The sequence below is a fragment of the Sturnira hondurensis genome, unplaced genomic scaffold (assembly GCF_014824575.4).
Source record: "Sturnira hondurensis isolate 20B ecotype Veracruz unplaced genomic scaffold, ASM1482457v3 Scaffold0012467, whole genome shotgun sequence".
Taxonomy (NCBI): Eukaryota; Metazoa; Chordata; class Mammalia; order Chiroptera; family Phyllostomidae; genus Sturnira; species Sturnira hondurensis.
Window position 1 is genome coordinate 1,388,023 of NW_028085098.1, and position 27,327 is coordinate 1,415,349.

At 35.9% G+C, this 27,327-nt stretch overlaps 1 protein-coding gene across 1 annotated transcript in view; it reads right to left on the bottom strand.

The window, feature by feature from the left end:
- Window positions 1-27,327, bottom strand: part of SMCHD1 (structural maintenance of chromosomes flexible hinge domain containing 1) — a 156,031-nt gene that overhangs the window by 47,550 nt on the left and 81,154 nt on the right. Inside the window, exons 26-34 of the mRNA XM_037060710.1 lie at window positions 25,571-25,719; window positions 24,572-24,660; window positions 23,397-23,515; window positions 19,937-20,104; window positions 15,368-15,493; window positions 13,415-13,494; window positions 13,040-13,197; window positions 10,454-10,569; window positions 8,701-8,765 (exon numbers count right to left, since the gene is read on the bottom strand). Coding sequence (XP_036916605.1) covers window positions 8,701-8,765; window positions 10,454-10,569; window positions 13,040-13,197; window positions 13,415-13,494; window positions 15,368-15,493; window positions 19,937-20,104; window positions 23,397-23,515; window positions 24,572-24,660; window positions 25,571-25,719 — 1,070 coding nt within the window. The remainder of the gene's footprint in view (window positions 1-8,700; window positions 8,766-10,453; window positions 10,570-13,039; window positions 13,198-13,414; window positions 13,495-15,367; window positions 15,494-19,936; window positions 20,105-23,396; window positions 23,516-24,571; window positions 24,661-25,570; window positions 25,720-27,327) is intronic.

Below are 27,327 nucleotides of genomic sequence, written 5' to 3' on the forward strand. Positions count from 1 at the left end.
GTCATCGTTCATGCATGGGAATTCCAGACCACTCTGTTGCCAGATTACACTGATGTCACACAAACCATTCTCTTATATTAAGAATAGCTTTTTCTGGACAGACCTCGTGTACACACACACACACACACACTATAAATACACACTGTAATAAAAAATAAACATAGCAGATCTAAAGGTCCGCTGGCAAGGTTGACCCTTGGCTGGCATTTATAAACTAGACTTGAGAAAGGCTCCCACTATCACTTTGTAAAAGTGGCTAGCCTTGCCCAAACTGTTTCTGCCAATGACATGGTCTATGCTAATCCTTTGCTTTTCTTCTGGGAATCTGGGATTTTGGTATACGTTAGGCAGAGGCTGCCTATGTGACCAAGCCACCAATAAAAACCCTGGGTACTGAGTCTCTAATGAGATTACCTGGTTGATAACGTTTCGTATGTGTTATCACTAACTTGTTGCTGGGGAATTAATCATGTCCTGGGACTCCATGGGATAGAACCCTTGGAAACTGAAGTGTTTTCCCTTGGACACTGCTCCTTACACATATGCCCTTTTCTGATTTTTGTTTTTATCCTTTTGCTTTAATAAATCATAAGGATTTATTATGGATTTATTATGGATTAAGGACATATATATGCCACATTCTATGAGTCATCCTAATGAATCATCAAATTCATGAAGATGGACCTGGGAACCCCCCAAACAATTATAAAGTATTATTCCTTCATGACCTAAATGTAAAGAAATAATTCTTAAGACCACAACGAGTGCTACGTATAAAGGAGAGGATCAACAAATTTGATTATATATGAATAAAAATTAAGAACTTCTGTTCAAGATATCATAAAGAGGCCCTGGCTGGTATAGCTCAGTGGATTGAGCGCAGGCCTGTGAACCACACGATCGCGGTTGGATTCCCAGTCAGGGCACATGCCTGGGTTGCAGGCCAGTTCCCAGCAGGGGACTCATGAGAGGCAACCATACATTGATATTTCTCTCCTTCCCTTCCCCTCTAATAATAAATAAATAAAATCTAAAAAAAAAAGATATCATAAAGAAAATGCAAAAGCAAGCTATGGAAGGGGCAAAGATGTCTAATAAAAGGCTTATACCCATAATATATAAAGAACTGCTATAAATTAATATGAAAAAAATAGAAAAACGGGTAAGCCACAAACAGGCACTTCACAAAAGGTTATCAAAATGGTCAATAAATATATGATAAAGAGAAAAATACAAATTAAAACTAAATGTCATGCCAGTACAAAGCCACCAGAAGACTAAAATGGAAAATACTGATAAATCCAAATGTTGGGGAAAATATGGAGCAATGGGAACTGTCATACACTGCTGGTGAAAGTATAAATTAACATAAACATTATGAATAACTGTTTGGCAGCAGCTCAAAAAGATAAACATATACATAATGTTTGACCCAGCTATTATACAGAGGTGAATGAACAAATTTACAGCTACAATTCACATAATAGATGAACCTTACAATGTTGAGTGAAAGAAAGAAGCTTTATACAAAAGAATACTGTATGTTTAAAACATTAGTACAACTAAACTAGAGAATTTAGGGATGTATGCTTGGATAATAGAACTGAAAAAGAAAACAAGTCAGGAGAGGGGTCATTTTGTGTGTGTGTCTACACAAGTGTGTGTATGCAAACAATAACTGGGAAGGGCACAGGTGGGGCTTCAATGGTACTAGAAATCTCCTACTTCTTGATTTCAGTAGTGGTAACACAGACATTCACTTTGGGGGAAATTGTAAAGCTGCATCTTTTGTTTAACATTATAAATTTTCTATCTCTTTTTAAGAGATTAAAAAATGAAACGATATATGTAGAACACCAAATATAGTGCCTAACATATTAGGAACTCAAGTATTTTCATTCATTCAAATATACCTAATATTCAGAAATATATTTTATACATATATATAAAAATAATATGTATGACAGACAGTACATGTGATTTATTTTTATTCAGGTGAAATTCATATAACATAAAATTTTAGCCTGTACACTCCACTGGCATTTGGCACATACACATTGTTGCATAACCATACCCTCTATGTAGTTTTAAAAAGTAATTATTTTTAAAAGATTTACTAAAATGTTCCTTCAAACTGATGCCCTTGAATGATAAAATAAGATTCAATTACCACACATTAAATAGACTCAAACACTGAAAGATAATTTAATATACTGAAGAGAAGGGAGTGTGTCTTTCCTAGGATGTCTAAATCAGCCCCATGCAATACCATGAGAATAACTAAAACACCTAAGGCAATGGTTCAAAGTACAGATGAAGGACAGTTGCTGGCATTGAATATTTTGTTGTCAGTCACAAGATAATAAAAGAATATTCAGAAACATATATAACAATCTGAGATAACTTTGAGAGAACAAGTACATATTCAGAGGATCTTTTTTTTAATCCTCACCCAAGGATATATATTTGACTGAGAGAGAGAGAGAGAAACATTGCTGTGAGAGAGGGACATCAATAATAGGTTGCCTCCCATACCCTGACTGGGGACCAAATCCACACCCTAGGTATGGTTTTCCTAACTGGGGATTGGACCCACAACCTTATGGTATATAGCAGGGGCCCCCAACCCCCGGGCTGTGGACCACAACTGGTCCGCAGCCCGTTAGGAACCGGCTTCAAGCAAAGCTCGCCTGAGCTCCACCTCTTGTCTCTCCCACCATCCACAGCGGGGTTAGAGTAAGGTTCATCTGAGCCCTGCTTCTGCATCCTATGTCCCAAACTGAATCCCACCCCTGTCTTCCATGAAACTGGTCCATGGTGACAAAAAGGTTGGGGACCACTGGTGTACAGGACAATGCTCCAATCACCTGAGCCCCTCAGCCAGGGCTCAGAGAACCTTTTTCTTCTTTTAAAAAATGAAAACAAAAAACATTGGTCCATGACAGATTATAAAGGTTTTAAAAAACAGAAACTGGTCTTTCAATACAGTTAGTCTCAAAAAGCAGTGAACTAGTACAAATAAGCATTTTGACCCTACTGATGATGATTTAAAGAATTTTAAAAGTAGAAGAAACCTTGGAGAAAATCCTGGGAAGATGGCGGGAGTAGAAAGTACCAGGAATTAAAACAACTGTACTGGCAGAATCTGTCTAATACAATTATTTTGGAACTCTGGAGGCTATTAAAGGCTGGCAAATTCCAGACAACTGAAAGACTTGCATGGTAAACTGAGGTTAATTTCAGTCAATTTTGAATCTTATACAATAACAACTATTCATTTCCCTTCCCCCAGGATAGGCAGCTGTGCGTATGTTCCAGGAAAGAACCCCATCCTTCACTTATCAGGTATAGGTTCACTGATTGCTGCCTGTGATCACAGAGGCGCAAAACAAAAATGTACAAAACTGTTGTTCCTATAGGAAACCCCATTGTTGCAAGCCCATGTCCTCCACCTGAAGTGACTTCCAGGGAGATTTAAAGGGCCAGTACCCATTCCTTAACCCCTTCCCTCCTTTATTTTTTGTTTCTCATTTTTGGGGAGCTAGACATTAAAAAACAACTGCATATATGGGAATATTAGAAAGTGACCACACATGTTCAGGAATAGGCTCAGGACCTTAAGTATATATTTAAGGATGACTTTCACAAGAAATAGCCCTCAACAATAAAAACAAATCTAAAACAATAACAAAAACCATCAAACCCTAGTTAGCAGAGAATCTCAATTACAGAACTACCACAGTATTAGATTCAGATGTCTAGTGTTTTTTTTTAAATCACAATGCAAACAAACAGAAAGGTATGGGCCATTTAAAGGGAAAAAAAGTAACCAGAAACTGTTCCTGAAAAATACCTAATGGCAAATATGCTAGAAAAGAATTCATAAAACGACTGGCTCACAGATGCTTAAACAACTAAAGAAAGATGTAGAGAAAGTAAAAAAATAAATAAATAAAAATAAATAGATGAAAATATCAATAGAAATAGAAAATCTAAAAAGAAACCAAAGACAAATTTTGCAACTGAAAATTTCACTACAGGTATGCAAAAGTAGATTTGAACTGGTAAAAGAAACGGTTAGCAAACTTGAAGACAATGGATACTCTAGAGTTTGAGGAATAGAAAAGAATCAGAGAAAAGTGAACATAGCCAAGGACTTCCGGCCAAGATGGAGGCGTAGGTGGAAACACTGTGCCTCCTCGCACAACTAAATTTAAAAACAACAAAGTTGCAGTACCAAAAATGCAGCCAAAACACAGAAAATTGAACTGTATGGAAGTCCGACAACAACGAACCATTTGGTCAGACCGGTAAGAGGGGCAGAGCTTGGTTGGACCGACCCAGGAGATTCGGCAGATCCCAGGAGTGGGGTGGCAACGGGCAGACCCAGTGAGGGTGCAGGACAGCTGGCTGACTGCGGTCACGCATTCATGTGCAGATAAACCAAGTGAAGGAGCGAACAGTGAGACAGACTCTGCAGGCTAGGGCCTCAGCGATGGGAATAAGAGCCTGAAAGCACCAACTGGAAAGACTTTCTCGGGGTCGCGGGGCCGGGAGAGGCTCCCAGGCTCACAGAGAGTTTGTTGGAGAGACCCACAGGGTCCCGATGGGTACACAAGCCCACATACCTGGGAACCAGCACCAGGAGGGCCCAATTTGCTTGTGGGAAGCTGCAGAGGGGACAGAAATCTGAGAGAGAGAGGAGCAAAGCGCCAGTTTTTCCCTCTATGACCCCACCACCACGTACAGCGTCACAACCCAGCAACTGGGTAGCCCGGCCTTGGTGAACACCTAAGGCTCTGTCCCTCATACATAACAGGTGTGAACAGACCAAACCATGACTCAAGAACAGCTCAAAGCCCCAGAGCCTATAATTCTAAGCAACCAAGAGATAGCCAACCTTTCAGATGCACAGTTCAAAATACTGGTGATCAGGATGCTCACAGAATTGGTTGATTTTAGCCACAAATTAGAGAAACAAATGAAGGCTAAACTAATTGAAATGAAGGGAAATGCACAGGAAACCAACAGTGATGGAAAGGAAACTGGGACTCAAATCAAGGGAGTGGACCAGAAAGGAGAAAAAAATGACCAAACAGAAAAGAATGAAGAAACAAGAATTCAAAAAAAGAGGAGAGGCTTAGGAACCTCCAGGACATCTTTAAATGTTCCAACATCTGAATTATAGGGGTACCAGAAGGGGAAAAGAAACAGCCACGAGTGAAAAACTTATTTGAACAAATAATAAAGGAGAACTTCCCCAGTCTGGCAAAGGAAATACACTTCCAGAAAATCCAGGAAGCTCAGAGAGTCCCAAAGAAGTTGGACCCAAGAAGGAGCACACCAAGGCACATCATAATTACATTAGCCAAGATGAAAATGAAGGAGAGAACCCTAGAAGCAGCAAAAGATAAGGAGACAGTCACCTACAAAGGAGTTCCCATCAGACTGTCAGCTGATTTCTCAAAAGAGACTTTACAGGCAAGAAGGGGCTGGAAAGAACTATTTCAAGTCATGAAATCCAAAGACCTACATCTAAGATTGCTCTATCCAGCAAAGCTTTCATTTAGAATGGAAGGACAGATAAAGTGCTTCTCAGATAAGGTCAAGTTCAAGGAGTTCATCATCACCAAGCCCTTATTATATGAAATGCTAAAGGGACTTATATAAGAAAAAGAAGATAAAAAATATGAACAGTGAAAGGACAGCAAACTCACAGTTATTAACAACCACACCTAAAGTAAAAGCAAATAAGAGGACAGTTAGATTGGGAGCAGAACCATAGAAATGGAGATCACATGGAAGGTTAGCAACAGGGGAGTGGGAGGAGGAGAAGTGGGGAGAAGGTACAGAGAATAAGTAGCATAGACGGTAGGTAGAAAATAGACAGGGAGGAGGGCAAGAATACTATGGGAAATACAGAATCTAAAGAACTGTGACACATGGACATAAACTAAAGTGGGGGAATGATGGGGGAGGGGTGTGCAGGGTGGAGGGGAGTGAAGGGGGGAATGGGACAACTGATTATGCCATTAATCAACTGCCATTGATTAATGGCATAATCAATAAAATATTAATAAAAAATTAAAAAAAAAGAAAAGTGAACAGAGCCTAAATGACCTTTTGGGACATCAGACCAATATATACATTGTGGGAGACCCAGGAGAAGAGAGAGAGAGAGAGAAAGGCAAAGAGAGTATTTGGCCCAAAACTTCCCATTTTGATGAAAGACATAAATATAAATATCCAAGATGCTCAAAGAATTCCAAATAAAATGACTTCAAAAAACACACACACCAAGACACTTTACTGAACTTTCAGAAGAGAGAATACTAAGAGTAGTGAGAGAGTAGAAAAATCATTATATACAAGAGATCCTCAATAAGATGATTAGATTTCTCATCAGGAAATTTGGAGGCCAATTGGTGGGGCCAATGTATTCAAAGTGCTAGCCCCCGCCCCAAACCTTGTCAACCAAGAATCCTATATCCAACAAAACTGTCCTTCAAAAGTGAGGGAGAGGTTCCATCCAAGATGGAGGTGTAGGCAGAAACCCTTTGCTTTTTCACACAACCAAAAGGAGGATAACAACCAATCTAAAATCAATAAACAACCAAAATCACCACAAAATCAAACTGCATGGAACTCCAACAACCAAGGAATTAAAGAAAAGATTAACCAGAGCAACTAGACCAGTAAGGTGAACTGTGTGGGCAGACTCAGAAAAACCACGGCAAGGCAGCTAGGGGCTGGGGCTGACTGCTGAGCTCAACGGAGCTGTGCCAGAGGGACTGACTTAAGGGGAAAACTGAGACTCAGAGCTGACTCTGGGCTAAGGCTGGGGTTGCCCTGGTGAGAGATACTTCCAGACTGGCACGAGAGTTTGTTGGAAAGTGTGCTAGAGATGAGCAGGCAAGATGCATGGTTACTTCTCTGGCCCCTCCCACACAGGCAGTGTAGCAAAGAGGGCTCCCCTGCCTGGGTGAATACCTAAGGCCCTGTCCCCTTACAATCTATCAGCTGCACCAAGACAAAGAAATATGACCCAAATGAAAGAACACAGCAAAACCTCAGAAAGAGAACTAAGTGATGAGGAGATCGCTAACCTATCTGATGGAGAATTTAAAGCCTTGGTAATGAAAATGCTCACAGAACTGATTGAGCTTGGTCAAAAAATGAAAGAACAAATGATAGATACCCAAAGTGAAATAAAGCAAAATATTCAAGGAACCAACAGTGACAAGAAGGAAACCAGGATTCAAAGAAACAATTTGGAACAAAAGGAAGAAATAAACATCCAACTGGATCAGAACGAAGAAACAAGAATCCCCCCCAAAATGAAGAGAGGCTGAGGATTCTCTGGGACAACCTGAAACATTCCAATATCCGAATTATAGGGGTGCCAGAAGGAGAAGAACAGCAGCAAGAAATTGAAAACTTATTTGAACAAATAATGAAGGAAAACTTCCCCAATCTAGCAAAGGAAATAAGACTTCCAGGAAGTCCAGGAACTCCAGGAAGCCCAGAGAGTCCCAAAGAAGTTGGAACCAAAGAGGAACACACCAAGGCACATCATTATTAAGTTACCCAAGATTAAAGACAAAGAGAAAATCCTAAAAGCAGCAAGAGGTAAGGAGACAGGTACCTACAAAGGAGTTTCTATAAGGCTATCAGCTGATTTCTCAAAAGAACTCTTATAGACAAGAAGGAGCTGGAAAGAAGTATTTAAAGTCATGAAAAGTCCCTTAGAAAGGGACTTATCTAAGAAAAAGATAAAAAATACGAATAAAATGACAACAAACTCACAACTAGCAACAAATGAAACTAAAAGAAAAAAAAAAGAAAACAAAAGCTGAGCAAATAACCAGAATAGGAACAGAACCAGAGAAATGGACATCATATACGGAGGGAGTTCGGTGGGGAGGCAGAAGGGAGGAATATGGGGGAAAAGGTACAGGGAAGAAGAAGCACACATAATTAGTAGGCATAAAATAGATGAGGAGAGATAAAAAATGCTATCGGAAACAGAGTGCTCAAAGAACTTGTATGTACAACACATGGACATGAACTAAGTGGCAGGGGGAATGCTGGAGGGTTGGGGTGCAGGGTGGAGGGAGGATAAAAAGGAAAAATTGGGAAAACTGTAATAGCATAATCAATAAAAATACTTTTAAAAAAGTGAGGGAGAAATTAAGACATTCATAGACAAACAAAAGCTAAGGGAGTGCATTACCACCAGCTCTGGGAAAGAAGTGCTTGATGGAGTCCTGCAAGGTAACATAAAAATACAGTACACAGTAACAAAAGCCAGATGGGGAAATAAAGATCTCAATAAAGGTAAATACACAAGCAATTGTAAATGCTAGTATTATTTTAACAACGGTTTGCAACTGTACTTTTTGTCTTCTACATTATTTGAAAGATGTTAAAAAAGTATCTGATTGGCTTTGATAATTTTGAAGGCCTATATACATGTTGCATATCCCAACAGCCTTTCCCCAAACCATTTCACAAAGCTTACAAACAGGTAAAACACATATATTCTCAAAAAACATCCTGGAAAAATACTAAGAGATAATACTATCTTCTATTTAATCCTAAATTTCTTTTCTCTAGCTGAGCAGGCAAGGCAAACATCATCAAGGCTGATTCACTTTGTAACCAAGTATGCATAACAACATGAAATAACTTGAGAAATACCTGAAGTAGAAGCAGCCATCTTCCTTGTCATTATCTTTTATTTTATTACAACTAAATGTTTCTGCCTGGAAAGGGAAGTAGGAGAGAAGTAGGGGGAAAAGAAATCACAAACATTTAACATAGTATATTTAGGATGAGAAGTTGTATCACCTTTACCAAATGTGAATGCAAATCACATCTGGATTTATAAGTACACAGGCACATATCTATATGTATATATCTTTACAATGTATGTAAGATACAATAATGAGATCAGTCACAGGGGAGACAAATACCATTATTAAAGGGTATATAATAGATCTTTATGGCGGTGATACAATTTAAGGTAATAGCTGCTTGATGGGACTGATGGCATAAATTAAGAAAGCTAATTTCCTAAAGAGATAATTAAAATGAACCATAAATCCTTAAAGGCATTATTAAATTAAAACCTTGTGATATAGTTTGAGGTTTAGTTTCCAATTTGAGATTTGTTTTAAATTTGCACTCTCAAGTATGGTAGTCAATAGCTACATCTGTCTACTGAAATATGCTTGAAATATGCTGGTCCATACTGAGATGTGGTGTAGACATAAAATACATACCAAATTTCAAGACTTGGTAAGATTTAGAAAAATGTGAAATCTCAAAATAAGTTTTAAAATATTTAGTGAGGCCCGGGCTGGTGTGGCTTAGTTGGTTGAAGCATTATCCCATAAACTGAAAGGCTGTGGGTTCCATTCTCCATCAGGGTACATATGAGAGGCAACCAGTAGATTTTTCTCTCTTACATCAATGTTTCTCGCTCCCCCACCGGTAAAATCAATAAGCATGTCCTTAGGTGAGTATAAAAATAGTAATAAAAAATTTAGTTCATCCTGAAATGATAATTTCTGATATTTTAGGTTAAACCTACATTAAAATTAATTTTACTATTTCTTTTTACACTTTATTTTTGTATTTTATTTTATTTATCCTCATCCAGGGACAATTTTTCATTGCTTTTAGAAAGAAAGGAGGAATTGGAGAGAGAAAAAAAGAAAGACTCCAACAATTAATAATGTAACATTAAAAAAAAATTGGAGAGAGAGAAAAAAGACTCCAACAATTAATAATGTAACATTAAAAAAAAAAGAAAGAAAGAAAGGAGGGAGGGTGGAGGAGAGGGGGAAAGAGGAGGAAAGAGGGGGAGAGAAAGAGAGAGACAGAGAGAGAGAGACAGAGAAACATGGATGTGAAAAAGAAACATCAATTGGTAGCCTTCTCCTACATGCCTCGATTAGGGATTGAACCTGCAAGCTGGGTATGTGCCCTGACTGGGAAATGAACCCATGAAGTTTTGGTCTATGGGATAACACTCCAACCAACTTAGCCAAATGGACCGGCTCTTTTCTACACCTTAATTTGGTTACTAGGAAATTTTAAATATGTGTGATTTATATTTCTATTGAACTATGCTGCTTTAGACCCTCAAATTGTTCTCACCACTCTATTCCCGTTCTCTAACATGTAATTCTATTAATCACATCTCTCTACTATCTCATTTTGTACATTATCTCTTAGTTATAAAGTATCTTAAAATTTGAGAAATATTACAATGTAGGCTGCTCTTTTCAATAGCATCAACACAATTTTGAAACATACTTTGATATATTTTTTAAATCCCAAGTAATAGAGTAGGTTAATTTCTAGTTCTTCAGTATATACACATTACATTTTTTTAAGTTTAATTTAAGAGCTATCTTTAACTTCTAAAATGCTTTCCAGGACTTACGTTTGCTGATGGTCGGTTCCCATTATTAGAGAGCTTCCACATTTTCATGGAAATACGTGCTGGATTAATATTTTTAATGATACTATCATCTTCAGAAATAACAGTAATCATAAAATCTGTCAGGATAAACATTAAAAAATTATTTTCTTTATAGTTCAATTAATGGATTTGACTAAATAATTGCATAACAGTTCCTCAAATAATATCATTTGGTTCAGCACTGGCTATATATTATAATGTTGATAAGACATCCAGGAACTTAATTCTGGTTCTTGTTCATATAAATTAGCCTACAGTAAATACGGTTTTGTTATAAGTCATTTCTCTTAAAGCTGCAGAACCTAATGATGATGTTAAGTGAAGACTTACTACACAGGCATACCTTGGAGATACTGCAGGTTTGGTTCCAGACCACCACAATAAAGCAAATTACCACACATTTGGTTTCCTGAGCATATAAAAGTTATTGTTGTACTGTACTATAGTCTATTAATAAAGTGTGCAATAGCATTATGTCTAAAAAAACAATGTATATAATTTTAATTAGCCTGTTAAAAAATGGTGCTCAGAGACCTGCTTAACACAGCTTGCCAGAAACCTTTAATTTGGAAAAAAGTAGTATTCGAGAGACTCAGTAAAACAACGTATGCTTGTATGTCAAAGTATATAACTTGTTTAAATGTTATAAAATTCTGATGAAGAAAATAACACTACTCTTTAACTAGCATTCCTAACAATTTGTCTATAAAACTTGCTAATCATGATGGACAACTCTCGTGCTAAATCTTTCCCAGAAACCATACATATATCTTTGTAATGTCTTCTTTTCATAGTTTGCCATGCTGTAAGTTCTATCATGCAAGACCAAAAAGACTATCATGTAGATACTAAGCAATCTAGATTTGGGGCAACTGGTCATAAATCCATACATATGCTTTATGTATTCCAAGAATACAATGTTTCTTTTCTCTTATGATTTTCAATAGCATACAGTAGTTAACTATTATTACAAATAATACTTAAGTTTATCATCTGCAACAATCATTTGGCATGTTACAGTTTTTTTAATCACAGGAAGTAGAACTTATCTCCCCAGACAGACTTCAAACACTTGAATATAAAAGCTATGTCTATGTATATGTATGGGGTCCAGCACAAATAACACCCCTTTTGTATTACAAAACCTTTTATTACAAAATCATAAGCATGTAATTCTGTAAAATAACAATATCACACTCAAGCCCACCATATGTATGACATTTTAGGTGAAATGTTTGAATTAAAACTATAGATTATTACACCCATATTATTACTCTACCAACCACACTCAAGCATGCATTACTTCTGCCAGACCCTATATGTACTGTAATTATTAAAAATTGTTAATTTTTGAATCTAAACTTTTTGGTCTGCTTATTTTAACTACATATATCTACGTATAAGAATTCATCCCTTCAAGAAAACAGAAGTATTCAAGAAAATTACCTGTATAAAGCAAATAGTAATTTCTATTGAATTGGCACCTGCTACACTACACTGAAATCATTTGCTTACTTGATTATCTTCTATTGCATTGGCCAGAAAGTTCATTTAGTTTTTTCTGAACAATGGTTCTAGCAGTGCTTAGTTGTCTTTATCTTCATTAGAAACAATTTTGCTAGATTCTATTACGATAGCTGTCATATCAGTGTGCATTTTTAAAAAAATTTACCAAAATCAGTGAATTTCTGTGCAGCCATTTTAATATTGAAGATGGGAGAAGATATTCAACATTTTCAATGTATTATGCTTTATTGTCTCAAAAAAGGTAAAAATGCAACTGAAATTCAAAAAAAGATCTGTGCAGTGTAGAGAAAAGGTACTGTGACTGATCGAATGTGTCAAAAGTGGTTTGCAAAGTTTCTTGGTTCTACTGACATTTTGGCCAAATAATTCTTTGCTGTGGGGCTGTCTTATGCATTGGAAGATGTTTAGCAGCACCTCTGGCCTCTACCCACTAGAAGCCAATAGCGGGAGATTCCCGACATACTTGAAATATCCAAATCAATAAAGTTATTAGTGAAAATGAAAAATGCGCCTGTTATTTTATGGAAAAAATGTAACAGACTCTTTGGCCAACCTCATACATTAACTGAAATCAGTTGCAGTAATGTGTATAGTGGCTAGACACAGCATGTATTTAGTAAATGTTGGTTATTCTGAAATATCTTTCATCATAAATTCTGATGTGATGTATTTCCATACAAATTAAATCAATCCTGGTTCTATTTTGTTTAAGATAACAATTTAGTAGATAGAGACCCCAATATTCCCCCTATTTAGCAGTTCATATTTCTTTTGCAAAATGAATTACCTTAGGGTATCAGTTTACATATGAACTTTCAGTTCATTTTATACCATTAAAAGAATGTAGGCTATAAGGGTGAGAGAAGACATAGCTAAGTCAAATTTACTTTCCTTGTCATTTAAAAGGGTATTACATACTTGATTTTTTATCATGCTCAACACCTAAAATAAATAATTTATTCCACTAATGTAAAATGCAAATTATCATTACAAATTTTTTTAAAACTGTGAATTACTCACCAGTGAAAGTACCCCCTGCCAAAAAGGAAGCATCTTTGTCATATTTAACATTGAGACGAATGGGTTTTTCAGGGTCTGGAAGAATCATTAACTTAATTACAGGTCCTTCTATGGTGCTTTTGTTATAGATGGCTTTCACTTGAATATTATGTTCTCCTCTAACAAAAAAAAATGGGGGGTTGGGGAAGGGTTCAAATTGCATTAGTTATAATCTAAAAATTCTGAAAATTTATACAAAGTTTAACTCATTTTGGAACTACTCTTGCCCATTCTATCACCTGCCTAACACTAAATAGAAGGCTAGTTAGCTCTTAACTTCAGCCAAGTTATAAGGAAAACCAATCTCTATAATACTATTAAACTCTCGGTTCTTACCTAGGGGCATAAACACTGAATACTCCCAAATTAGCCCTGCCCCTTTCATCTGTTTTATGCTGTTGGTTTGAAGGAGTGAGCTAAAAACAAAACAAAATAAAACGGTAATTAGAAAATTCTAGAGATCAAATTCTTTACCTCTATTACTATTTAAAAACTTATTGTTGCACGCACTCTGACGACACCTACAATTTTTCTAATTTCACAAACTCTGTACATTCTAAAACTGGGGTTCTGCAGCATGGCATGGGAGAAATGAATATAAACACACACACACACATACACACACACACAAATGCAAGGCATTGTAATACTATGCCCGCTGTTACTCCATCTTTCTCTCTGTTTACTCACATGTGCTCCTAAATCTTGTGGTTCAAAGGCCCGCGCTCAATCCACGGAGCTACACCAGCCAGGGTGTGCTCCTAAATCTTTGTTGCAATACTACCTTCACTAGTGATAACCATGCTTTCACTTTTTTTTTTAATTTTAATTTTTTATTTTTATTTAATTCTTGTTCAAGTACAGTTTTCTGTCTTATATTCCCAGCCCTGCCCCCCCCAGTGCTCCCCACCTCCCTCCCACTTCCGCCCCCAACCTTAGTTATTGTCCATGTGTCCTTTATACTTGTTCATGTGAGTCCTTCCCCTTTTCCCCTGTGATTCTCTCCCCTCACCATGCTTTCACTTTCAAGTGATTAAGAATCAGGAGCCACATTTCCTAGTCATTGGTTATAAAAGACAAAGCATTTTGTAAATGCTTCTCTAGAAACTGGAATCATGCTCTTACTTGGGGTAGAAGAAGAATCAGTTTAACTCTCCTAGAAACAAACATTAAGAACACTAGTGAATTTTCCCTGGCTCGTGTGGCTCAGCTGGTTGGGGAGTGGTCCTGTAACCCAAAAAGTCACAGATTTGATTCCCGGTCAGGGCACATGTCCAGGTTGTGGGTTTATTTCCCGGTCAGGGAGCACAGGAGAGGCAACTGTCGATGTTTCTCTCCCTCCTCTCTCCCCCTTCCTTCCCTTCTGCCTAAAATCAATAAGAATGTCCTCAGATGAGGGGAAAAAATAAAAATAAAAAGTGAAATTTGTAAACTGTAGTAACAGAAAAATCACACTTCTAAACCCTAATACTTATTTTTACTTAATATAACCAAAAAATTAGACAGCTATGGTACACGAAGGAAAAAAAAAGCAATAGCTGGTGAGGTAAAAATAAAGAGTAAGTGAAATGATAAAGTCCTATATTTGTATTTGTCACATTTACCCTCTGATCCATTCTCTTTCAGCCCATTTTTCTCAAAGCATTCCATCTGGGTCCTAAATCCTTGTTGCTAAGCCAGAGAAGCAAATCTATTTCAGACTGTATAACAGCAATATCATAATCTTTTTAACAGGCTTAAGATCTCTAACCCTGACTACTTTACTATGAAAAAAAGTCCATATTTTAGACTTCCTGATGTCCAGCACTATGTTTGCCTCCAAACATTACAAGGCCATATTTGTGCTTGCCCCATACCCTAAAACAAAACCCAGGATAGGTCTAGCACCTATGCCCAGGCCCTTGTAGGTAACTCACATGCTTTTTTTTTTGCTTCCCCCCAGCTTGTAAGTTTCCTTAATAATACCTGTTTCTTAACCCATACTGCAGGTCAGTATAGCTGCCCTTCAGTCATACCTTGTCAGTGCTACCTATTCATCCTAACCTGAAATCCAAACACTGGTATTAGTAAACATGTAACAGTCATAATCAAAGCACAATGCCCCCTTACACTACTTGAAGATGTAAACTTTATTTCCTCAAAATATTTATGAAAAATCTCTAGATTGATTTAAACTATGTAATAATAAAAATTATACAGATTATACTTAAAAGAATGTGACACCTAAAAATATTAATATTACGAATGAAATCCACTATTTTAAGTGAAAATTATTTATTTAAAACCTACCTTCAAATTGTTAGGTTTTATGACATTTATTTTAACCTGTGGTACAGGTGCTGGATTATCCCACTGATCACAAAGTTGAACAATGAAAGGGTTCTGTAATTCTCTTCCATTAATCACTGGAATAGACTGACACAGATAAAAATACTTTAAGAAGCAGTAAATCATGTCACAAACTATTTGAATACTATTTATATACTTCTAAAATGATCATAAAGTCTCAGCTCTATTCACAAATGGCTTCATCAATTATAATACTTTTAAAAGTCAATTATACTATCGCTAATGATCCTCAAAGAACTTAGTACTAATTTGATAAAAGGAAAAACAGCGTTTGATGTTACTGGCTTCTAGCATATTCCTAAAAGTTACATATCAGAATGACTTCAAAGGAAAGAGAAGCTTACATTAGGTTCCTGGATTTAGCATTGATTATTTATAGGTTAGCTCCTCTATAAATTTTCAGACCTCTGCCATTCTACATGAAGCAGTAATACACTTTTTTAGCCCTTAGTTAAATAGGACTAGACCTTAGTTAAATATTGTCGTATTTGTTTAAAAAACACTTCTTGCTTTCCCCCTACTTTATGTAAGGCCTGCATAATTCTGGGAATTTGCCTGCTGACCTATTAATATTGGATATATCAAAGGAAACACTGTCAAGCAAGAAACCTGTCATACACTAGTTTATCTGTTGTTGTTTTTTAACTCACAAATCAAAAAGGATAATCTGAAACTACGGATAGGTAGGTAAACTTTTCCTAGATGATCTGCTCCTTCAGTAGCATAGTTTCATCTAGTACGACAGTCATAAGTGTTTATTTTTCTTTAGAAAAAAATGTAAGTTATCATACCAATAGGTGCCCTAATATGCTATAAGTAAATGCCAGAATCTAAACATATGAAAATTAAAATTATAAAGTTTTAGTAAAAACTCAACCAAAGTAACAGATTTGCAGAATTAGTATTTAAGACTTAGCTACTTGCACAGGAAGGCATATTTAAGTTTTTATGGGTATAATGACTCACTATCTGGTATGTGTTTTAAAACTCCGGTAAAAAACATTTTTAAGTCACTAAGACAGAACAATGAAAAAACAAGGGGCAAAAATCAGTTACTGTTTTAAATGTAGTTTTTTACTACTTTGACTTTTATGCATGTTTGAAAATATCTGTAACATCTTCAGAATTTGAATTATTACATTATTTTTTAACAAACAAGGACTCAGTGATGAATTAAATACTGAAGTATTAAGAAACATATTACTTTAGGTAGTCTTGAGAAGTTCCCAGCAATACAGGCCTACATAAAAAGGATACAAACATTTAAAATAAACAACCTAACCCTACATCTACAACTAGAGTAACAACAAAGACAGCCCAGAGCAAGCAGAGGAAGGAAATAACCAAGAGCAGAATTGAATTATAGAGACTAAAGGAACAATTCTAAGGGAGAATAAATCCAGGAGCTGGTTCTTTGGAAAGATAAACAAAATCAACAAGCCTTTAAGGAGGCTCATCAAGAAAAAAAAAGAGAGAGGACCCAAATAAACACAAACAGAAATGAAAGAGGAAAGATTACAACCGATACCACAGAAATAGAAAGGATTATAAGAAATTACTATGAAGAACTATATGCCAAGAAATTTGAAAATGTAAGTGAAATGGACACATTTCTAGAAAAATGTAACCTCCCAAAACTGAATGAAGAAGAAGCAGAAAGCCTGAATAGACCAATAACAGCTGATGAAATCGAAGCAGTAATCAAAAAATTCTCAGGACAAAAACCCTGGACTGGATGGTTTCACAGGAGAATTTTACAGAACAGTTAAGGAAGAGCTAACCCTTATCCTTCAGAGACTTCCAAAATGTCCAAGAGGATGGAAGACTCCCAAACTCTTTTTGTGAAGCCAGCATCACCCTAATCCCCAAACCAGACAAATGCACAACAAAGAAAGAAAACTACAGGCCAATATCACTGATGAACATAGATACTAAAGTCCTGAACAAAATACTGGCAAACGGCATCCAGCAATACATTAGAAAGATTATACACCATGATCAAGTGGGATTCATCCTAGGAATGCAAGGATGGTACAATACTAGCACATCAATAATCATAATATATCACATAAACAATAGGAATAAATACCGTATGTTCATACAATAGATGCAGAAAAAGCATTTGATAAGGTACAACACCCATTTATGATAAAAACACTCAGCAAAGTAGGAACACAGGGAGCATCCCTCAACATAATAAAGGCCATATATGAGAGACCTACAGCCAACATCATACTCAGTGGGCAAAAACTAAAAGCTTTTCCACTAAGATCAAGAACAAGACAAAGATGTCCACTTTCACCACTTCTATGCAAATAGTATTGGAAGTCCTACCCACAGCAATCAGACAAGAAGAAGAAATAAAAGGCATCCAAATTAAAAGGGAGGAAATAAAATTGCCATTGTTTGAAGATGACATGATAATGTGCATAGAAAACCCTATAGACTCCACAAAAGAACTACCCAACCTAATAAGTAAATTCAGCAAACAGTGAAATACAAAGCAAATATTCAGAAATCCAAGGCATTCTTGTACCCCAACAATGAAGTATCAGAAACAGAAATCAGAGAAAAAATCACATTTGGTATAGCAATAAAAAAAAGTACCTAGAAGTAAACTCAACCAAGGAAGTAAAGGTCTTTACTCAGAAAACTACACAACACTGAAGGAAGAAATTAAGGAAAACACAAATAAATGGAAGCATATACCATGTTCATAGACTGGAAGAATTAACATTGTCAAAATGTCCATACTACCCAAAACAATTAATAGATTCAACCCAATCCCTATTAAAATACCAATGAGATATTTCACAGATATTGAACAAACATTTCAAAAATTTATATGAAACCATAAATGACCTCAAATAGCTACAGCAATTTTGAGAAAGAGGAACAAAGTAGGAGGGATCACCATGCCTGACATCAAACCGTATTACAAGGCCACTGTAATCAAACAATCTTATACTGGCCAGAAGAAAAGACATACGGATCAATGGAACAGATTAGAGAGCTCAGAAATAAACCCAAGTACCTGTGGTCAATTAATATTCAACAAAGGGGGCAGAGCATAAAATGGAGTAAAAATAGCCTCTTCAATAAATGGTGCTGGGAGAGCTGGATAGCTACATGCAAAGAAATGAAAATGGACCACCAAGTTACACCATACAACAAAATAAATTCAAGATGGATAAAATACTTAAATATAAGTCATGATACCATAAAAGCCCCAGAGAAGAACATAGACAGGAAAATCTCAGATATTCCACACAGCAGTATTTTCACTGATATATCCCCTAGAGCAAGGGACATAAAGAAAAGAATAAACAAATGGGACTTCATCAATATTAAAAAGCTTCTGCATAGCTAAAGAAAACATTATCAAAATGAAAAAGGAACCAATGGTACGGGAAATATATTTGCCAATGATGACCTCAGACAAGGGTTTGATCTCCAAAATAGAACTCACACAACTCCACTGCAGGGAGACAAACAACCCAATTAAAAAATGGGCAAAGGACCCGAACAGACACTTTTCCAAGGAGGACATACAAGGGCCCAGAGACACATGAAAAGATGCTCAGCATCACTAGCCATCAGAGAGATGCAAATTAAAACCACAATGAGATACCACTGCACACAAGCCAGAATGGCCATCATAAATCAACAAACAAGTGTTAGAAAGGATGTGGAGAAAAAGGGACCCTAGTGCATTGCTGGTGGGAATGCAGACTGGTGCAGCCACTGTGTAAAATGGTATGGAATTTCCTCAGAAAACTAAAAATGAAACCGCCTTCTGACCTGGTAATTCCACTACTGTATTATAGCTTAAGAACCCTGAGAAACCAATTCAAAAGAACCTATGCACCCCAATGTTTTCATAGCAGCACAATTTACAATAGCCAAGTGCTGGAAGCAGCCTAGGTGCCCATCAGTAAATGGGTGGATCAAAAAACTGTGGTACATTTACACAATGGAATACTACGCAGCAGAAAAAAAGGAAGGAGCTCCTACCCTTTGCGACAGCATGGATGGAACTGGAAAGCATTATGTTAAGTGAAGGAAGCCAGGCGATGAAAGACAAATATGATCTCACCTATAAGTGGAACCTAATCAATAAAACAAACAGGCAAGCAAAATATAACCAGAGGTATTGAAATCAAGAACTGACAGTAAGCAGAGGGGAGGGGCAAGGGAAATAATGGGGGAAAGATGGGAAAGGGTTTTCAAAGAACATGTATAAAGGACCCATGGACAAAGACAAAGGGGCAGGGTAGGACTGAGGGTGGAAGGTGGGGGTGGCTGGGACAGGGGAAAGTGCTGGTGGTAAAATGGAATCAACAGTATTAGAACATTAATAAAAATGTTTTTAAAAGAATTATTACTTTGTCCTTTTGTTATTGTTATTTGTTGTTACTTCAAAAACAAAATGTATCTATTTTGATCCACTGACAAGCTGAAAAAAAAAGCCAGGTTATATTCTTTGTATCAAGTAAAAAGGTTACTTACCTCCTTTACTTCTGGCCAGTCTACAAAGAGAAGTTTAGCTGGTGGCCCAGAAATTAGCTGCACTCGAACAAAGTCAGAAAACTCACGCCAAGTAAAACAAAGATCCTTATTTCCAGGAGGACCTGGTATAAATCTGATGCCTCTTACACTTATACTCTGTGAATTTTCCTAGTAAGGAAAACAAGTACATTGAGAAAAAATAGGGAGATGTGTTTCTGGGTAAAACAACAGCAAATAACTTGCACATATGTCAATATTGGCATACAATGAATTCTATCTCCTTCAGTGGAGAAACTGAATTTATTTGTAAGGAAGAGGTATAAAAAAAATCTGACTATGTCCTTTTACCTTACTGTTTCTAATTTCCCTCGTATTTGTACTTAACTCTCCTTTTTTAAAAAAAATATATTTTATTGACCATCCTACTAGTTGTTCCATTTCTGCCCCATTTACTTCCCCCTACTCTGTACAACCCCCCTCCCACCTGCATTCCCCACCTTTAGTTCATGTCCATGGGTCATATGTATAGGTTCTTATTGTTTCCATTCTGTTTCCACATAGCAAAGAAAATACTTGCCAGATACCCTTTGCACTTGCTCTTTTCAGTCACTTGTAACATTCTTTACCAGATATCTACATGGCTTTTCTTTCAATTTCTGCATACAAGGTATCTTATTCAGAGGGGTCTTCACTGACTACTCTATATAATGGCACTCTATGCCCTTACCATGCTTTGTTTTTCTTGTCACTCATGTTTCACCTATTGCATGCTCTCCACATTACAAGGTGATCTCTAAGAAGGCAGGGACTTTGATTTGTCACTGCTCAATCTCTGGTACTTAGAATACTCAACACATATTAATGGGAATTAATAAAACAAGGTTGTAATTTTTGGATGTGATTGAATAGAAACAAATTCCATACTGGCATAAGCACTGTAATATCTGCACTTTAATACCGATCTTTAATGATTTCACCATCTTAAATTTCCACTAAGGACAAATTCAACAGATTAAAAAAATCAGTATTAAAATTTTATGTTTTCTGTTTGGAAACAACTGTTTGTAGAATATTTTCTGTAAGAAGACATTTCAAAATAATCAACATTAATCTCTCTAAACCCCAATGAGTGCAGACAGTGGGAATTTTTCAATATTTGAAAAACAATTAAATATTTATTAGTAAAACATATTGAAAGTTCAAAAATATGTAAAGTTAACATAGAATTTCACATTCAATAGTAAAGCATCAAAAGCCTTTGAAGAAGTAATTTCTTTGTCGTGTTGGAAGTTATTCTGATTTTAATTCAAATCTTAAAAATGAAATCTCTATATGCCTTTACAAATTATAGGTAAGTATAGATAGAATTAAACATAAAATTCTTAAAGGTACACTCTAAGGTCTAATGTTGAAATTATCAAAGGAATGTACTTCAGAATAGTCTTAATTTTATGTAGATGTAGAAATGAAAATGATTTTAAGAAACAATGACATGAAAACTACTTTTTATTTAAAAAAATAAAAAGCTCTTTTCTCTCTTCAGAGACTGGGGGTAGAATATGCTATTTGAAAGAGAGTCAAGACAGTATATTAGCTGTAAAATGACATAGGAAGAAAGTCTACTTGGCTAGTGAATATTGAACTATGGGAAGAGGAAGATGTGAGATAATACTGTCATTAAATACTACTGAGTATTGTAGGCTATACTAAGGTGATGGAGTCTAAATTCATAAAGGGAAATGCTGACAGGTCTGATAGATGGCATAAGACGAAAACTGAAAACTGACAATGAATTTGATCAGGTGGAATAGGGCAGAAAAAACATGTTGAGTGGGGCCTGCCTGGGAATGTGAAAACAGACAATATATACAACCCTTCCAAGGAGTTATACTATAAAAAGAGAAAAATAGGGTAGTAGACTGACAGGGATTCGGAGCCAAAGTAAGTTTTGGGATGGTTGTTTTTTCAGGGGTACGAGTGTTTTTTAAAAGATTTTATTTATTTTTAGAGAGAGGGGAAGAGAAGGACAAAGAGAAGAAGAAAAATTTCAATGTGCAGTTGCCTCTCATGTAGCCCCTACTAGGGACCTGGCCTGCAACCCAAGCATGTGCCCTGACTGGGAATTGAACCAGTGACCCTTTGGTTTGCAGGCTGGCATTCAATCCACTGAGCCACACCAGCCAGGGTGGGGGCAGGGGTGTTTTTTTAAGATGAGAGATATAGCATGTTTATATGCTGATGGGTATCTAATACAACTAAAAATGCAGGAAAATAGATTACAATTTAGGACCAGTTAGTGAAAGAATATGGAAGTCTGTGTGTAAAGTGGTAGGAAACAGATGGTTCATTCATAAAAGCAGGAGGACAGTATCTTATTTCATTTACACACATGGAAAAGCTTGATAATTGAGGAACCTGAAAGTCAAAGAGCAGACCTTGTCTTTGTACAGTGAGCAAAACATTATTAAAAGTTCTTCAGCAATGCTAAGATTTAGTAAAAGTGGTGTTCTGAAGACTTAAAAATAATAGCACAACAGATGAATGGAAATAGAAACTAAATTAGGAAGGCAACAAGAAAGCTATTCTTATGATTATTCTGTCAGGTAAAAACTAGAATGGAGGCTCTAAAAGGAAGAGGAGTTTTATGTTTATTTTTTTAATAGAAAGCTAGTTTATTTTTTAAAAAGAAATTTATTTATTTCCTTTTAGAGGAGAAGGGAGGGAGAAAGAGGAGGGAAACATCAATGTGCAGTTGCCTCTCACATGCCCCTTACTAGGGACCTGGCCTGCAACCCAGACATGTGCCTTGACTGGGAATAAACCGATGACCCTTCGGTTTGCAGGCTGGAAAAAGAGTTTTATAAAAGGATTAAATGCTCTAAAGGATTTCAGCTTTATTTTGGCCTAAAAGTTCCTCCTCTTTCACCTACTTTGGCCTGGCAGATTTCTTGAAGGGCAAACTCCCATCATCTCTGCCCAAAAGCTGTCTTTGATCTCTCCAAATAGAATATATCATGTCTGCTTGTTTTAAACTAAAATAATTGCACCAAAAATTCTTATTTTTCAAACTAAATTAACTACATAGTTATAAACTTTCACAATTACAATAATGCACCCTATGAGCACTAAGAAATTTTATTTAAATAACTGCATGACAAAGTGCCCTTATATGCATATCAAAGCATTTATGAATGAAATGATGTATGGAATCTGCTTAAAGATGATACGGTACAGAGGGAAGTAATGATGACTGAAGCTGAGTGATGGGAACATGGGGATCACACTATTCTATCTTTTGCATATGTTCAAAATTTTTAATCATAATAAGTTTCTGTAATGCTTTTTTATAATTTTTCATTAGAAAGATTAAAATAAAACTTTAGTTATTTTAGCTTTCCCCAAATTTTGTTATATATATAAACGAATGGCATAAGCCAACTGTTAGGAAAAGCAGCCATACCTGAAAGGTAGTTTTCAACTGTGAGTTATCAAGTCCATTACCAGCAATTCCCAAGGAAGATAAAGAACTTGGTGAAAATGCTTGAATCTGATTTCCATACTGATCTGTAACTATTACAACTAAAAGGAATGTTTAATTTTAAACTGTTATCTTTTAATAAAATACACAAATTACATATAAATACATTTTTATGCTTCAGTAAAATTACGCTTAGAAACTCACTCTAACTGTTTTCTTTTCTATTTTTAAAAAACTCATTACCTTGACTTCTCTTGTAACTGGTACAAAAATATCAAGAATATACACCAGTATATTTGTATTTATATATTTAAAATAGTGCTGATGTTAACCAGATTTTTACCATAAAAATCTGAAAAAAATAATTTAGTAATATTCTAGATCAGTGATTTTCAACAAATGTGCTGCAACACACTGGTATGCCAAGAGAATTTTTAAAACGTGTCAATACCTGAGTATTTAGTCAGGGCCCTTGACCTCTTTCCCCTTAGACTGTCAAATAAAAACATTGACAACAGCCAACACAACAGTAGCCATCCAGTGTGAATACCCTGTCTTGAACCATAAATATAAAGGTCATATTAGAGTTGCATCCTACTGGTCACATCACATAATAAGTTTGCATCTGATTGTTCAATTCTTGGTACCAGAAATCCTTATATACAAGTATAGGCATCTGGTTGGTTTGTTTTTTTAAGTGAGTTTGGAGCAAAAATGGTGGGAAATTACTATTAGTATTTTTTTGTAAATCAGTAAAAACTATTCCTATTCTTATGTAAGACTGGCAAAATGTGTACTTTTTTGGTGTGCCACAAAATTTTAGTAATTAGTTTGTGTGTCATGATATGGGTTGAAAATCACTGTTCTAGATATATGAAAAATATAGAAGACATAGTACCACTGATAGATTTACTTTACACTTTTAATATTAGCTACTATAACTTCTAGCAAAAACCAACATTTTTCTAAGAAACTATTTTTGCCAAACTGATTTCACAGTTACGTCAGCAAAAATAGTGAAAATACTTCAATCTTTTGACAATGGATTTTAAACCAATAATTGTATATAAACTCAAAGCTTTTCTTTCAAATTATATATGTCAAAACATGACCATAACTACATACTATATTAAAGGAAAAAAGCAAGACATACTAACCTATTTCCCCTTGAAGTTCTTGGCCCATCTGTACTGTTTTTCCTCCTCTTAACTCGCACTTTAGATGTTTAGGTTCATCAGGTAGGGGCCTGAAATTGGTTCCCAATTTAAAAGGTTATAGTCACACCATTAGTTGCCAAAAAAAAAAAATTAAAGTAGTTTCGCTATGCTAAAGATATATATCATTCAGTTTCTAAAACTTAAATACAACTTACATCTTCACAGAACATCACTATTAACACAAGAATAAAGAGAGAAAAAAAGCTTGCAAAGATAGTAGAGAATACTGTCAAAAAATCATGTGTTAAATCATAGTATCTATGCTGGATTAAAAAGAAATTATAATGAGTGCAATGAAAGAAAAGACAGTAAGAATAACTCACCCAGAGATCTGGCTACAGTGGGAAAGTAGTATATCTAAAAATCTTACCTCAAATATGGAGCTATTTTAAGTATTGGAAATAGTATAAAAATGGGTTGAGGAATTAAAAGTCAAGAGGGTACTGAAAAAAAGGTGGCCACGGAACTGACTGGCCAATCTAAGAGATAAGTTTTTTAGTATACTTACTTGCCTTCCCCTTTTCTATCATTCTATATATTGGGTCTGGCTGGACTTAGCTTTGAAAATCATCACTAACTAATGAAAGAAGTTTTCCTTGTGAACAACGCATTGACTGATTACACTGTATATTTTATATGTTTCTTGTCTGTCATTTTGCAGGTGTTTTCACAGTTGCTTGCACTAGGAGGACTTTCCTTTAATGAAAGTTCCAGTTCTTACGTATACTAGAGGCCAAATTAAACAAAGGGTTATAGTGATATTAAGAAGTAATCATATCTCCAGTGAAACTTTATTCCAAAGACAACCTACCATATTTCGTAACAATTGTGACACTTTCTACATATAAAAATAATTTCTACATACATGCATTTGAGAAAGTATGTTTGTTGTCATATGCTGAATTTTGCAATACTTCCACATATAATATGCACACAAACCTTACTGTAAATGCACTTTCCAAAGACACATGATCATCCTGAAATGAAACCTGGCAATAGCGCATATCTTTTACAGATGTTGGTACTTGTACATCAGGAAGCAGTCCTTGTAGCAAGTGTTCTTTGTTAATCTCAGGAGTCCAATTAACCTAAGAGAAAAATGATACTTAAAAATAAAACACTTAGTCCAATACCCTCTACTAATACTTATCTTCCTGAATGAAGTCTTAAAGTTAAATTATAACCCATTCTCCTTCCCTATGAGGAAAAAGAAAGCCCCTTTTTGACCAGAATGATGGTGGGTCACATATTACTGTGATAAAAATGTATCTTCTGCCCTGGCTGAAGTAGCTCAGTGGATTGAGCGCGGGCCTGCGAACCAAACAATGGTGGTTCAATTCCCAGTCAGGGCACATGCCTGGGTTGCAGGCCAGTTCCCAGCAGGGGATACATGAGAGGCAACCATACATTGATATTTCTCTCCCTCTCTCCTTCCCTTCCCCTCTAAAAGATAAATAAACAAAATCTTTAAAAAAAAAGTATTTTCTTTGTCTTTGCTATTAATGTTGCTATATCTTTCAATGCAATAAAATAAAAATTCTTAAGTCACTTCTTCAGAGTTTTGCAATAAGATTATCACTGTGGTAATTATAGTTTAAAATAATATACACAAAGGTAGATCAAATGACATGACTGAATCTGAGCGGTAATTTCAATTTTTTTTAAAAGAACCTTGTTAATACAGGCTTTGAATGAGATTATGGGTAGACCTTTTATTCACCAAGATGAGAAAACAGAAATTATATCCACTGAAGTAATTACCACTAGCTACAATACATTTTGGCCTTAATCCATTTTTTGAGTTTATTTCAAGCATTTTTTAGCTCCATTTTTAGTGCACATTTTTCAATTACCATTTACCCCCATTATACCCTCTTTCACCTCCACTGATACCCACCTCTGCCAATCACCACCTTGTTGTCCATGTCTATGGGTCCTTTCTCTTTTTTGCTTGATCCCTCCACCTTGCAAACTCCCCACCCCAGAGCTGTCATCCTGCTCTCTATCTACGAGCTGGTCTCTCTACTCGTTAGTTCAGTTTGTTCATTAGATTCCACACGAGTGAAATCATATGGTATTTGTTTTTCTCTGATTGGCTTATTTTACTTAGTAGTAATATTCTGCAGGTGAATCCATGATGTTGCAAAAGGTAACATTCTTTTTTGAGGCCAAGTAGTATTCCATGGTATAAATGTACCTCACTTGTTTTGTCTATTCATATAACAATGAGCACCTGGGCTGTTTCCAAATCTTGGCCAGTCTAAATAATGCTGCAATGAACATAAGGGTACTTATATTTTTGCAAACCACTGTTTCAGGGTTTTTTTGCCCCTAGATATATTCTCAGAAGTGGAATCACTGGGTTATAAGGGAGTTCTTTTTTTTATCTTTTGAGGTAACTCTATACTTCTTTCCACAGTGGCTGTACCAATCTGCATTCCCACCAACAGTGCAAAGGTGTTCCCCTTTCTCCACATTTGCCCCAGCACTATTTGTTGATTTTTTGATGACAGGCATTCTGACAGATGTGAAGTGAACATCTCATTATGGCTTTAATTTGCATTTCTGATTAGTAATGTTGAACACTTTCTCATATGTGTATTGGCCATCTGTGTGTCCACTTTAGAGAAGTGTCTATTCAGGTCCTTTGCCCATTTATTAATTGGATTGTTTGGGTATTTTGGTGTTGAGTTTTG